The 14,829-nt window shown below is 53.9% G+C and overlaps 1 protein-coding gene across 9 annotated transcripts in view; it reads left to right on the forward strand.

Annotated features, from left to right (window-relative positions):
* Positions 1 to 14,829, forward strand: part of MYLK (myosin light chain kinase) — a 268,618-nt gene that overhangs the window by 191,938 nt on the left and 61,851 nt on the right. For 7 of the 9 annotated variants that reach the window (XM_079922579.1, XM_079922587.1, XM_079922586.1 and 4 more), the window contains 3 exons: positions 5,115 to 5,231; positions 5,590 to 5,679; positions 13,265 to 13,351. In XM_079922579.1, the coding sequence (XP_079778705.1) occupies positions 5,115 to 5,231; positions 5,590 to 5,679; positions 13,265 to 13,351 (294 nt within the window). The remainder of the gene's footprint in view (positions 1 to 5,114; positions 5,232 to 5,589; positions 5,680 to 13,264; positions 13,352 to 14,829) is intronic. The other 2 variants (XM_079922588.1, XM_079922589.1) reach the window with 1 other exon arrangement.

Genomic DNA, 14,829 nt, shown 5'->3' on the forward strand with positions numbered 1-14,829 from the left:
CGAGACCCTTTTACACTGGCTACTCCAGTGTCACCTCCCACAGAAAGCACCTCAGACAGACCCTTTAGGTCTAAAGCTGGGGAAGAAGACATGATTAAATGAAGGCCAGGACAATGAGAGGATAGAGAGAGACTGGGGCCGGGGGGGCGGGGGGGAATTATGGAGATAGCCCCCAAACCAACTGTTAAAAAGGTTCTAAATATTTGTAATTCTCCTTTGAAAAATAAGAGTAGCCTGCACTAATTGAACACCACGTGCGAGACACTGACTGAGGCATCTTACTATGCTTTTCACTCATTTAATCCTCACAACCACTATACTGCCCATCTAACAGAGAAGTTAAGCGCTTTGCCCAAGGCTGCACAGCTAGTTAGTAACAGAGCTGGGATTGGAAGGCAGGCAGCTGAGTTCCAACGCCTAGACCGCTGTGCTGTATCACCTCTTAGTTAATTCTTGTTAGCGTGTCAGCATCCTGGTCCTTCCCTGATCAGCTCCCCAGAGAGTGTTGTCTATCAAGGGAAAAGGCTAATGGCTGTTTATTCCGCAACACTGTCAACAGTTGTCAGGAGGCTGGAAGACTGGCCGTGCCCTCTGGGCTTGTGAGTTTCTGGTATTTTCACTGCAGTAGAGGAAGCTGACCTTGAAACGGGCCTGGTAGGGAGAAGGCCTGGTCTCAAAGCAGCAGCCACACTGTGTCCACTGTCCCTTCTCTAGTGCTTCCCTGTCCAAGTCTACAAGAGCCCAGGTCAAACACAGACCCAGGAGAAAACCTGTGGTAGAGCCTCGTCAGTGACCACTTCAGGAGGCTCCGCTGCAGGGAGTGGGACCTCCGAGAGGTATGAGTAAATCTGCTCCCGATAGATCTGGAAAGAGAGGACACACACGCACAGCGATAAACCTCTTCCAGCCAAGTGCCGATGATGGCTGCTGGGGGTGAGAGGAGAGAGGGCTGAGTGCTGGGCCGCAGGGAGAGGCTGGCGGTGAAAGAGCAGGGCCTTGATCTGAAGTGTGAAGGCAGGCAGGGCCCGCAGCAGGAGAGGGAGGGTGTGGGCTTCCCAGGCAGGAGGACAGGCAGCAGCCAAGGCAGGCCGGCTCCCAGCATCGGCCCCGTTGCATCCTCTATCATACTAAGAAGGAACTCAATCCTAAAGGCAGCAGGGAGCCATGTAAGAGTTGGGAATGGAGAGCAATAGACACACAGCTGGGGTTTACGGCTTTTGATTGATTCTGTGCCCAAAGACAAGGAAGGAGCTTACCGACGAGGGTGGGGAGACAGGTGGTGAGGCCTGGACCAACAAGGTAGCCATGGGCACAGACAGGAGATAACCAGTGCAAGAAGCAAAGGCAGAATTAACAGAACCTGTTGCCTGGCTTGGAAGGGTGGGCGGCTGGGGTAGAGGAGAGGAAGGGGTGGAGGAGCGCTGAGTGTCCATGTGTGGGTGACTGGTTCACAGTGACGGCACCAGTGGAAACAAGGAAGGCAGCTGGTGTTTTGAGGGGTTTGTAGGGAGAAGGGGGGTTGCTAAGTGGGTTTCCCCATCCTTCACACCCTCCTGAGCATCCCCTCCACCCCCGCCTCCCTGGCTCGGAACCATACTTGCTCCACTGCACTGAACCCCCTTCTGTTACCTCATCTAAGATCAAGATTCACTTCCCCCAGGACTCCTTCCCAGACTGTTGTCCCTGGGGCCTTTGGCCATGACAGACTCTTGTGCCCTTCCCCCATCAATGTGTGTGTCTGTGACCTACTGCTGGTGGGCACTGTTGATAGGTTTCGGGGTGCTTCTCTGAACCCTGTACTTGAATAGGGCTCATAGCCCGCAGGCCCCCCAAAACATGATTATGTCCACTCTGTCTAGCACCAAGGAGAGCAGGAGAGGCGTGATGGCAGGCAGTTGAGTTGACTGTTCCTTCTTGGAGGGACCTGTGGAGGAGTCCTTGCTCTTCTTGCGTCCCCCAGAACGGCAGGGCGGAGGGTGCTCACTTACAGCAGCTGGGCCTGCCCTCCAGGCCTGCAGGGTGGCCTCACCAGGCCCTTTCTGGACCCGCAGCAGTGCTGCTCAGGCCTTGGCCCAGGACTAGGAGGCCCATGGCTGGCCAGTGGACTCTGCGCTGCTCCTGAGAAGTGCTTTCATCTTTATGCCTTGTTTCCTGTCCCCGGGCCAGGCTTCTGTCCCTGGCAAACATTTCTCCCCATCTATGAATGAGGATTCATTTTTGTTGCTGCTGTCAACCGATGATTCATTTTTAATTGCCTTCAGTGTGGGATCTTGCAAAGGCTTTTCAAAACCTGTATTAGTCCATCCTACAGAACACAAGGATCTATACAGCACCTACTATGTGCGAGGCTGTATTCTAGCCCTTTTCATTGTATGCATAATCCACTTGAAGAATTCTGAGTTAGGCTTTTTTTTTTTCCTTTTAGAAACTATACTATCTTTTTCAGTGGTAGGTTGTTTGATTAAGTGTTCGTGACTTTCTGTTGCATAGATCCTACCAGATCACCTGCTCCAGAAATATGCCTTGGACATTCTCAGAATGGCAGATTTTTGTTTTTAAACTGACTGCATTCCAGGCTCAGGAAAAACATTCATAATAGTCGCTGCCCTCCATGATCTAGCGTGGGAGAGAGGCGTGTGTTTCAGTAATGGCCTTGGGAGGCAAGCTCTGATAAAGGTGAACTCAGGGCACAGAAGAGGTCCACCTATGGCCAGGGGTGCTTAGAGACGGCAAGGAAGGCACCATCCCTGAGGAGGTGACCTGGAGCTGAGCTGTACTGTCCCGGCATGCCGGGGGACCAGGTCGGGAGACACTGCTGACTGAGGGCAGCCTCGGAGCAGAGCCTCTAGGGCTTGGGACCCCTCCCTCTACCTCGTACACCCCACACCTCCTCTCCCCACACACTCAGAGAAAGCACAAGACGGTGGGGTGGTCTTCAGACTCTGTGGCCTTGAGGGGCTCTCCCAGGGACCAGTCTAGCTGAGCCCTTCATTGGATCCCTGGTTCCCATCCCCCTCCCCTTCCTCTCAAAATTCCCCACCAGGCTGAGCCTTCTCAAAAAAAACTCTGGGAAACAGTTTTTCTTCTGGAGGTCAGGAATAAGCTGTCCCACAGGAAATACCAGATGCTTCAATCTGGGCCAGCCCAGCCTCCAGGCCTGCCGGGGGCCCTCCCCCAGCCCGCGCACACGGCCAGGGGTCCAGGCTCTGAACGGCTTGGAAAAACTGCCTTTCTGATGCTTTCCCCCCCGTGAAGGGCAAGGGCTGTGGTCTACATGCTCCACCTCTCCCGGGGGTCTCACTACTGTTTTGTCCCATTTGGGTTTAAGGCTGAAGGCAGCTGGGGGACTGAAGCTGAGAGACAATCAAGGGTTCGACCAGGATGTCTGTTGGCAGTGGGATATCTGCTCCCCGAGCCTTAGCCTCAGACTGAGGGAAGATGGCAAGATGGGGTCCGTTTCTTCTAAGCCTCACGTTTGGGGGCCGGAGGTCATCTGCGCATGCCCCTGCCCTCCCAGATGAATGGAAGTGTCTCTCTCTAGAAGATAGTAACCCTCGTTCCCTGATTCCTGTGCCTCATATAGTTCTCACTCTCACCACAGAGTTCCTAAAAATCCAACCTAAATCCTTTCTGTTGCAGCGTCTGCAAATTCTGTCTCCTAGCCACAATGGGAAGCGATCCTGAGGCATTGCCGACCCCGGTGGGAGAGCATAGTGAGGTCCTTCTGAGAGGTGGGGTCTCAGAGTGTAGGAGGGAGGGGCGCAGATCAACCCCCAAGGGGTCGGCAGGACTGAGGTTTCCCTGTTGAAGACCTTACCCAGGTCTCCTCCAGCCTTAGTGAGGTTCTCTGGGCAGAACTGACATCACCCTTCCTCTCTCTGAATATCCTGGTGTTTGTTGGTCAAGTCTGTGCATCTGTCTCATGGGGGTGCGGGGACTTTTGAGATCAAAGGCCATGCTGCTTCGCACACACACCTGGGACGCACACAGCTTTGCCCGCTCAGAGCCAGTGACTTGTGCCGGGCAGTGTGGCGGAAAGGGAGGTGGCCGGAGCCGGTGGCTCCAGGCGACAGGATGCACGTGGCTCTGGCTGTATCCTCCTCCTCGTATGATGACGGCTGCCCTGACGACAGGGCAGCTTTGGGCAGGACGCCGTGCTGCTGGCTTGTGTGTGTGTCTGATGGCAGGAACGAGGGTACTGCTGCTCCTGCCTGGCCCAGCAAGCCCAGTCCTCAGCCTGGTGTCTCCCCACACCCTAAGGGAAACTCCCCAAACGTGTCCCCCAGGGAAGTAGCCAGCCCTGGGATGAGAGAGCTAGGATGGGTGAGGACCAGACTTCTGTTCATGCCCAGCCTGACCTCTCCTTCCCCCAACCAGGCCAGAAGAGGTGTGCTGGGGCAAGGGTAGCCCCGTGGAAAAGAAGGCCATCACTCTCTGAGGGGACCAAAGGACCCTGCACTGAGAGAGGCAGCCCCACAGAGGCCCTCTCCCAGCCCAGCGCCCCTCATCGGCCATGGTTCTCAGCTCAGATACCATTCCTGAAAAGCCAGCTCCAGGGTCCCAGGCTGGTCACTGTCTCCTCCCAACAGATCAGCCCACAGGCCAGTGTCCCTGCTGGACAGGGGCTCCTGCCCTCCCCCGCTCACCTCTTTGTTCAAAATGCCCTTTTGTAGGATGCATTCCCAGAAGCATTGCTGTAAGCAGGGCAGAGTGTCCTCACCTGCCAGTGTCCCTACCACAGTCTGTGGACCTGAGCCTGACTACTGCTTGTCTCTCTCGGTGACATCCAGTGTGAGGGCCTGGGTCCATCTGCCCCTTCTATTGTGCTGATGCTCTCCAAAGGCAGAGGCTCTTTCTCTCTCTTCTTGCCTTTCTATCACATCCCCGTGAGAGAACTTGCCTGGGTCGGGGGCGGTTGGGTATACTTAGGGATCAGTTATTTTGAATCTGGATTATCAGCAAAGTGCCTTGGCTCTGGTGGGGCGAGCAGGTTGGTTCCCACAGGGCCTCTGACTTCTGGGCGTGTGAATAACACTTGCTCTGATGCTCCAAGTGCCCGGCAGGTGTTGGGCTCAGACCTGGTCCACTCAACAAACGTTCCTCTTCCCACCCAGGCTCACTGTGCTCCGTCTCCATCGAGAAGGCACTGCCCGAGGACAGAGGCTTATACAAGTGCGTAGCCAAGAACAGCGCCGGCCAGGCTGAGTGTTCCTGCCAAGTCACCGTGGACGGTAGGTCGTGCCCTCCCACCCCTGCCACACGTAGAATCCCGCTTCTCAGCGCCCCCTGCCCACCGTACCTGAACAGGGCTGCAGCCGAGGCTGCCATCCCAACCTGAGGCTTTGTGGGTTCACTTTGTGGGTGACCAACCATCTTTTGCAAAACAATGAGCCAGGAAGGAAAGTGGGAGCTCTACTTGGTGGTCCCCTGTGACCTCACAGCCCTGCCCCCGGCTGGGAAGAGGGCGGCTCACCTTGCTGGTCCCCCTTCCCCAGTCCTGACCCCCACATGCCAGGCAGGAAAGGGTGAGACAGGGCAGGAGGAGAAAAGACACACCCACAGGAAAATGACTACAGAGTATTTTACAAGCCGCAGAGAACAAGTGTCAGCGCCAGCAGGACAGACCCGTGAGGAAGAGGGAGCAGAGCGAGGTCCAAGTGGGGACACTTCCTCCAGGAGGTGAGTAGGGGCTGAGGCTTCGGGTAACGGGGACAGGCCTGCCTCTGCAGTTAGAGAAAAGTACTCGTAATACAGCAGAGGGAGAGGAAGAGACGCGTGGGGACGGAGAGGCTTACCAGGTCTGAGTGGTGTTTCTTGTGAGGAAGGGGCGAATCCAAGCTGCAAGGAATGGGGATTTGTCCTAAAGAAATGCAGGTAGTGTGTTTGTGACTTTCCTTTTCTCCTCTGTGTAGGGTTAGAATAAGAGGCTTGGAAGTAGATGGTTTAGGCCACCACCCTCACTTGGGACGGGACACCCAGGCTGTTCAGAGAGGGAAAGCTTCCCTCGTGAGGTTCCCTGCTCTATTGAGGGCCAAGCCAGGGCCAGAGTCCCATCTTGGGACTTGCAATCCAGTGCCCTTTCTTGGTATTTCGTTACTTGCCTGGAACTGTCTAAAAAGGTAGTTTGGGGGAAACAATTTCTTGCCCTTGAAATGCCTGGTTAGTAACTATCAGTGACACGTTAAAAGCTAGTGTCCAAATAAGGCATCTTGAAGACCAGTTTTGTTGTTCCTCTGACTTTGAATATAATCACTTGGCTTCTAAACCCCTAACCTGTTTCACCCCCGTTCCACAAGATGTGGAATCCTTGTCTCCATTCTGGATTTTGTAATATGGTTTCCTGATCATAAAAGCTGAGATCCGTGATACCTAATGAGTGGGAGAAAAGAAAAGAGAGTCTTAAAAACCAAAGTCTTTTTTAAAAAAACATATAATGGTAACACAAATTAAATTGTCAGTAGCCAACAGTAAACCTGACACTGTAGAATATTGTGGGTGTCTCCCTGGAGTTCTGTGAATGTGTTTGTCACAGGGGCTCTGGAGTCTAAGGGAGCAGATTCCATGGGTCAAAGTGTATGGTCAGTTCAGAAGGGGGCTTGAAACACATGTTTTGAGGCTAGGGGCCGCTGCTTCTGATTACTCCTGTCACCCACCCAGATCAGAGTTCTGCTTCTTTCTAGACAGGTACTGCAGTTGAAAAAACAGTGTTTCTGGGAACTTGACCCCAGAAACCTATTTCTAGCAGCGCCACACTTGGGACCCATGCTGGTTCCAGAAGGAAGCCCTGCCTGTTAATGAGGTTATCTGCTTTGGGAATCCCTAGCCTCTTTGGGTCCTATTTACATGGCTAGCTGAAGGCAGGACTGCAATTCATTCTCCTTATCTGCAAAGTGTCAGCACCTTTTCCAGAAAGAGCAAATGGCTCATTTTTTAAAATTTTTAAAAATTTCCTTTTTCCCTAGAGAATACATTTGGGGATTCTTTTTTTTTTAAGGTTTGGGAATTCATTCTGCAACTTAAAGGGCTTTCTTTGCCCCTAAGTTAGTCTCCTTCTAATCTTGGCCATCATAATGTCCCCGATCCTCTCAGCTCTCCCCGCACCCTTAGGCGAGAGTACCTGGCTTAGAGGTCCCAATGGGCCCATGCACCCTTTGATATTATAGGCAAACTTTTATGTGTTTGTGGGTTAGAGCATTTTTCTGAAGAAAGGGTCCACAGGTTTTAAACAAATTCTTAAAAGAAGTCATGAATTAAAAGACAGTGAAGAACCGCTTGCCCTAAGAAGTAACCTTGCCTGAACTTTGAAGCCTAGCTGTTGGGCAGGGTCTTCCATTGCTCTCCATCTGCAGCTGCCCTACTGAACCTCTGGATAAGACCAGTCTTGCTTCCCTCCTAAGGGGCTGCAAGGTCCTTCTCGTCTCAGGGTGGGGACCACAGCTAATGCTGATGTCAGGCTGGCCCTGCCCCCGACAGTCACTCACTATCACTCACGTAGCCTGTGCTGGACACCATTTAGACTATATATCTGTGACTAATAGAATGATATATTTCAAGACCTCATGAAAACGACTTTGGCTCACTGGCTGTTCCGTCTTAGCCACACTACTACTTCCCTCTTGTAGGAAAGACAGAGGGAGGGAGCCTTCATAATGCAGCACATCTGGCTCTTTTAATCCTGCCATTTGGGTTGTTTCCATAAGAAAAAGCGTGCTCTGTGCACTTTTTTTTTTTTTTTTTTTTTTTTTTTGCGGTACGTGGGCCTCTCACTGTTGTGGCCTCTCCCGTTGCGGAGCACAGGCTCCAGACGCGCAGGCTCAGCGGCCATGGCTCATAGGCCTAGCCGCTCCGCGGCATGTGGGATCTTCCCGAACCCGGGCACGAACCCGTTGTCCCCTGCATCGGCAGGCGGACTCTCAACCACTGCGCCACCAGGGAAGCCCTGTGCACTTGATTATGGTCATACCGCCGTTCCTTCCAGGTTAGCAGCAGACATGTCAACTTGTACCACAGAAGGCAGCTGAAGCCTGGGGTGGGTAAGGACTTGTCAGAAAACTCACCCAGGAGGAGAAAAAGCTGACCTTCAAGACCTGCCATGGCCTGCCGTGGCCAGAAACTCCTGTGCATTTTTAGTTTATGCAGCAGTTGGGCAGGGTATCTTTCTCAGTGGGAAAACCCAGGCTCAGCGAGGGTCAGCAGCCTTCCCCAGTCACTCAGACTGTAAGCAGGAGATGCCGTTTCCCTGGTTGTCTCTGATCCCAAAGCCCAGGCCCTTCGAGCCACCCTGCACAGGGAGTCACATGACTCCCTGGCATGAGTTACCCTGGCAGGACTCCAACCCAGGTGTGTCTGGTTCCAAAGTCTGCACCTTTCCACCACCTGCACGGCCTCCCTGTCTAGTGAGTAACATGGCAGTGTCCACTTTCCGAGAGATCCAGGTCTTCCTTACTAACAGCCCTTCTTGCTGGGAAGTCCTTCTGCACCTCTGGCCTGAGTGGCCCACTCGCTCTCATTCAGACCCAGGTGAGAGGTAAGGAAGCAAAGCCCTTTGTAGGCCCAAATCCCAAGACCAGGCAGATCAGGCTGCCCTTCCCAACCACCTTGCCAAGGGCATCGGGCCTCAGCTACCAGTGAGATCAGGGGCTTTGTAACCGTGGAGGCTGGTGTGTGCATTTGGTAGGGGGTGGCGTCCCCATGGGCCTTCTCTCAACCCGTATGTCAGTGCCCGCTCTGCTCCTGGGGCTGGGGTTAAAAGCAGTGAACGAAACAAGTTCCTGTTCTCAGAGCCTTTACATTCGAGTGAGGGAGAGACAAAAATACGGATGAACAGATATGTCATACGATCTCAGGCAACAACACATGCTGCGAAGAAAGCAAAGCAGGGTGATGGGGGAGCGCGCTGTTGTTGGAGAGGGTGAGGCCTCTCTGAGGAAGAGGCATTTGAACAGAGGCCTGAAGGCATCTGGGAAGGCGTCCCAGCAGTAGCACGGCACAGGTTAAGGAACAGGAGCAAAACCCTGAGCTGAGACTGTACGGGAGACACTCCCAGAAGGAGAGGTAAGGAGGCCAGGGTGGCCGAGCCCCGGGCCAGGGGCAGAGTGGTAGGAACTGAGACTGAGGAGGACCAGATCTGCAAGGCCATGTAGGCTGTGACCAGGACACTGGATTTTATTATAAGTGCGGCGGGACAGCCCTGGCCGTTGTAAAGGATCACTCAGGCGGTGACCAGACCCAGGAGGGGTAAGGGGGAGAGCAGATTCGAGGTTGCCACGATAGCCCAGGCATGAGATGATGGCAGCTTAGACTCTATGGAAGAGGTGGGAAATGACCAGATTTATAATGTTTTGACAGTACCGCTGATAAGATTTGCTGATGAATTGGAAACAGAGAGAAAGGGAAGTCAAAGATGACCCTTAGTTTTCGTGAGGGAGCACAGGTCAATGGTGGTACCACCTACTAAGATCAGGATGGGTAGGGGTGGGGGACAGTCAAGACTTTCGTGTAGGTGAAGTTTCAGGTGTCCATTAGACATCCAAGTGGGCCTGTCGCGTAGGTTGACCTTTAGATGAATCTGGAGTTGAGGAGGGAGGTCGGGGTTGGAGGCAGGACGTGAGGAGCCATCTTCGTGAGGCCACTGAATGCCCCGGGAGTAGATGAGGTCCCTAGGGGTGGATGTGGATGGAGGAGGGAAGGAGAGAGCCCAACACTGACAAGTAAGGCAGGACAGAGGTCTGCGAAGGAGACGGAGAAGGACTGGCCATGGTGAGGCAGGAAGAAATCAAGCAGAGGGGGGTGTCCCAGAGGCCAAAGGGTGATCATTTCAATAAGAAAGGAATGATGGAGATCATTGTGTCAAAAGCCTTTGCCAAGTAAAATAAGGCAAAGCCTGAGCCTTAGCCATGGATTTGGTGACTCGGGGCGATTTGCAACTGTAAGAAGGGAGTTTAAAGCCTAATGTGAGGTGTATGCAGCTAATAACTAGCTGGGTAGGGATTTAAACCCACACCTTGGCTCCTAGCCGCTGTGGTCCACTGCCTCCATGGCCAGGGTGCCCTGGTGACTGTGGCTGAGCCGACCCCACTTCTTTTGTTGGCCTCAGTCTGCTCCCACCCCCATTTGTTCTTCATATGGTCTCAGGCAGCTAAAATGTATTAGGTTGAACTAAATAAAATTGCTCTTTTAGTAGGTCAGAAACACTTGAATATTGGCAAATGGTGTGGTTCAACCCGAAACAGGGGTGTAAAGCACTTAGCATGGTGCCAGGCACGGCCTGAGTACCCAACAAATGCCACCTCTTACTCCGCATCTCATTCGCTCCTCTGTTGGGGTGTTGTTATTCCCTGTTTCCTGCTGAAGAAGGTCAGGAACTTGCCCAAGGACTCACAGTCACCGGCCTGCAGAGCCAGGAAGGCGCTCATCCTGGCCAGAGCTCTCTCCCTCCTGATTTTGCCAGCATGCTGCTCGCTCCTGGGCAGAGCAAGCGAGCGAGCAAGAGAGAGAGAGAGAGAGAGAGAGAGAGAGGCCAGCCCCTCTGCCCTGCCCCCTCCTGGGGCTCCTGGAAGCTCAGACCGCCCCCCAGAAGCCTCCCAAGACCTCACTCCCCCTACCTAGGGTTGCAGCTCTGGGAATGACCTCTGTCGGGGGAGACAGAAGAAGAAATGCTGCGTTGGAAGGCTGAGCCCAGAGCTAGCCCAGGAGTGGAAGGGGTGAGGCATTGTCCATATAAGGACACGTTTTCCTCTCTATGTTGAGGCCACCCCCCCTCCTCACACCACCACCTTCCTCCCCACTGCTTCTTTGGGGGCACCAGCAGACCAGCAAAGAACTCCAGCCCTGGGGCCCAGATCTAGAAAGGGAGTTCAGTTTCATCACAAACTGATTAAAATAGACAGAAAATACATGCTGCTCTTAAACTTTTATTACTATTATTTTTATCCCCTGGGCAGCCATGTGAGCGCAAAGCTGGTTCTGATTAAGCACGTGGTCCTCTCAGCGCACTCCTTGCTTCTCACGGACAGACTGATGGCTGGTGGCTCGTGGTGCAGGCGCAGCCCACAGGGGGCGGGGGTGCTGCAGAGGGAAGAGGGGGCTCGTGGCACCCCTGTGGGGCTCCAAGTCTGGGGGTGTGCCTGGTCGGCCAGGGAAACGTGAGCCCCTTTCCTCACGGCCAGATGGAAAGATAAGGAACATCTACAAACAAGGCTCAAAGCACATGACGGGGTGGTGTACTCACAAGTCAGTGTAAAGCAGGCACCCAAGAGCTGAGGACGGATGAGGAGGCAGGAAACATACAGCAGGGGCCCATCCGGGAGGGCTTTGTGAAGGTGGAGGATTCTAAAGCGGATTTGGAAATGCGGCGAACAGGAGAAATGAATGAACAGGTAAATGATCACCGTCGCACGCATTCTCTCCCTAGAGCCTTGTAGTGCTGTGAGGCAGAGAAAATAAGTGTAGTTTCCCTTGTACAAATGTGGAAACAGAGACCCAGGGCAGCTGAAATCATTGGCCCACGATCCCAGGATTGCTGATGACAGAGCTGCAGCTAGAGCCCTCTTCTCTCCATCCCTACTCTAATGATGCTTGGAAGCAAAGCCCATCATGACCCCACGAGGAGAGAAGGAATCTCAGTCCCCATCTCCTTTCTTTCAGGAGCCCAGGAAAACTGGGCCTCTCCTCCTTTGCTTGCTTATGCCTCAGTTTCCCCATCAATTAAAAAAAAATCTTGGTCCTTCCTCGTCTCCCTCCTCTGATGCCCCGGAACTCACTGGGAAAAAGACGGCAAAGCGAGTACTCATGCCAAGGAAGAGAGGACTGTCTGTGCACACTCTGGCCTCGCCTCCTCTTCCTTAAAAGGGGGGAAAACAAAGACATTTCTGGGTGCGCCTTTCTTTAAATTGTCATTGGTGCTGTCAGAAGTGCTGGTCTTGAAGGAAGGGAAGAAGGGAGGGCCCCAGACAGGGAACCATAGACTCACCCCATGACCTTGGTTTATGGCAGCCTGATCTACAAATGTCAAGGGAAGTGTACCCGCCCAGCCCCTGGTTCTGTGCTTCCGAGCCCACCCCGCAAAGCCCCAGAAGCCCAGTCTAGGCGAGAGCACGTGTTAGAGTCTGGGATTGCCCCACCGTGGAGGCGGGGACAGGGAGATGGCCCTTCCTCCCCAGACAGGCCACAGGAATGTGGCCAAGCGCAGCTGGAAAGTCCCACCCCTCCTTTCTCCCTCTGCGCTTCCTCTTCAGGAGCAGGAAAAGGATGCACAGGAAGGGACTGGGAGGGGGAGGCTCCCTCCCAGCTTAGTCCCTGAAGAGAGTTCCTTGTGGGGAAAGTGCTGGAGCCCAGTGATAGCGGTGCAGCCAGCCCCTTCTTATCCCGGTCCCAGCAGCTTGCTAGAGGCCAGGCTCTTCTCGGCCCAGTGAGGGCCTTTTCCACCCAGCCCAGCGCTATGTCACCCTGCTGCCCTGACAAAGGAGGGTTTCCCCCGGCATCTTCCACACTGGGCATGAATGGGAAGAGGGGGAGCGGAGGACAGCCCCGCGGAGTGGTGCACTCACCCGGGCAGCATTTCAGCTCTGCCCAGAGGCTGCCGCTGCAGGGTTCCAGTGGCTCTGCTTTGGGGAGGGTGCGGAAGCCCCCACAAGGGCTCCAAGGCTCAGTCCAGAGCCCGTGAGGCGTGCCGGCCGCCTGCTCAGAGGCCTTCATCTGGAGGTCTGGAGGTCTGACTGTCAGTGTCCCTCGGTACAAGAGTCAGAGACAACAGGCTGCAAGCCCCCTCCAGACCATGAGCCCAGGGCAGCAGCCCAACCCCTGCGTCCCCTGTTCAAGAGACCTCTCTACACAGAGTGGGCTTTTGGAAATCCAGAATGTTTAGCCCAAGTGCGTTAAGACCCAGTGAAGGGAAAAGATAGGCACTGGTGAGCAGAGGGGCTCTGACTGTCCCCCAGCCCTGCCAGTGATGCGATTCTGGCGGCCCGTGCCTGCAGCAGAGGCGAGAGCGCTACCCAGCTCCCAGGGTAGCCTGTCCATCCATCTTCAGGGCAGCTGTGCTCTGCCCCTGATTTATAAGGCTGGGTGGCGAGGACGCTCCTTCTTTGGTGCTCTTGAGAGGAAGGTGCCTGGCCTGCCCGGCAGGCGCTGAGGGCCCTCAGAGTGGAGCCGGGACGGGGAGGACCTGTTGGGGTTGAGGTGGGATGTTTATCGCGATGCCTCTTCTGCTTCTTCCCCTGGGCAGCTGCCTACTCATGTTTGTCGTTAACCTGTTTTGTTCCAGATGCCCCCACCAGTGAGAACGCCAAGGCCCCGGAGATGAAAGCCCGGAGGCCAAAGAGCTCTCTTCCTTCCGTGCTAGGAACAGAGAGTAAGTACTCGTTCAGCCCTTCCAGGCAAAGCCGGGACTGAGGGCCGGCCACTTCCATGCCTGTGCTCCTCGGAGCCTGGACCCTGCCACCACCCTGGTGCCCTGTGAGCTCCCGGTGACCGAGCCGCTGGCCTTTTCTCACCCCTCCCACCTCTCCAAGGCCTGAGTAGTGCTGCACATCCACATCCTGTGGCATCGTCACTCAGGCCTCTTCTGCTTCCCACCAAGAACCCTGGGAGACCTTCCCCTAATCTCTCCCAGTTGAGTCTTTCCTGCCACATAGACCTTCTAACACAGTGGCTCTGATCAGATCACTCCTGGTTGGAGTGCCCAGCGGTCCCCAGAGCCCACCAGTCCCGTGGAAGTGAACCCCTCACACGTTGCCATCCTGGCACACCTGCCACATGTGAGCACACATTCTGACATCCAGCCTCAGCCTTTCTTTCCAAGCGTTGCCCCCCAGCTCCTTACTCCCGTTTCATCCTCAAGCCAAACTGAGCTCCTCTGTGTGCACCGGACATCCCTGTGTTCCTCCCTTTGTGCCTTTGCTCTGGCACCTCTCTTGTGGGACAGGCTCCCACTGAAAAGTCATCTCATCCCTGAGCTCGTCTTTGCTCCAGCTGAAAGGAACTCTTCCCTCCCGTGAGCCCCCATAGCACTCAGCATCCCCCTTCTGCCATTGGCTGTCCTCTTCCCAGGGTCACGGTGACGTGTCTGTGTCTCATCCTCCTTCCTCCTTTTTAAGTTCCGTGGGCCTCCAGCTGGGCCAGCGTAGGGGTGCACCTTTCAGGATGCCAGCGCCGTGACCTGCTCATAGAAAGGCCTTACCACCATCTCTTAGAACAAGCTTGCAGCTGTGGTCTAATAGCCAAGCAGGGAAGGGGCTTCTCCTATGACTCTGCCTGGCTCTCTCCCTCTTTTTGCATCTTGGCTTCCCCCAGAACCCGTTACAAGCTTTTAGGCACTGTGCCTAGGGTCCACGGTGCTTTTAGGCCCACAAAAATATTTCAATATCTTATAAAATGAGGGGAAAATTTAACTTTTAGGTCAAAGAAAATGTTTTAATTCATAACATTAATATATTCATCTTTATACCAGTGCAGTTGTAAAATATAATTTATGTATGTATGTATGTAAGTATATACTTTTTGTTTTTCTTTAGTGAAGGGAAGGAGCTTTCAGAGGCAAAAGTGCTTAGACTCCACAAAGGTCATAACGCAGCCCTGGCTTCCGCTACTGATTAATTATCGGTCTAATTTTGTTAGAAGCATGCTTCGAAACCTCCAGTTTTAACAAAAGATATGGGGTTGCTTGGGCATCCCCAGCACACTCTGTGTTTTAAAAGAGCAAAAGACAAGACAAACTCTTAATGACCAATACTAATAAAGGGAAGTGAGCTAGATTAATTCAAAGGCTGCCTCTCTTTTTCTGTTACAAGGCAGTGTTCTGTAACTTAGTTTTGTCCTCATCTCTTCACC

This window comes from Stenella coeruleoalba (assembly GCF_951394435.1).
Source record: "Stenella coeruleoalba genome assembly, chromosome: 5".
NCBI classification, from domain to species: domain Eukaryota; kingdom Metazoa; phylum Chordata; class Mammalia; order Artiodactyla; family Delphinidae; genus Stenella; species Stenella coeruleoalba.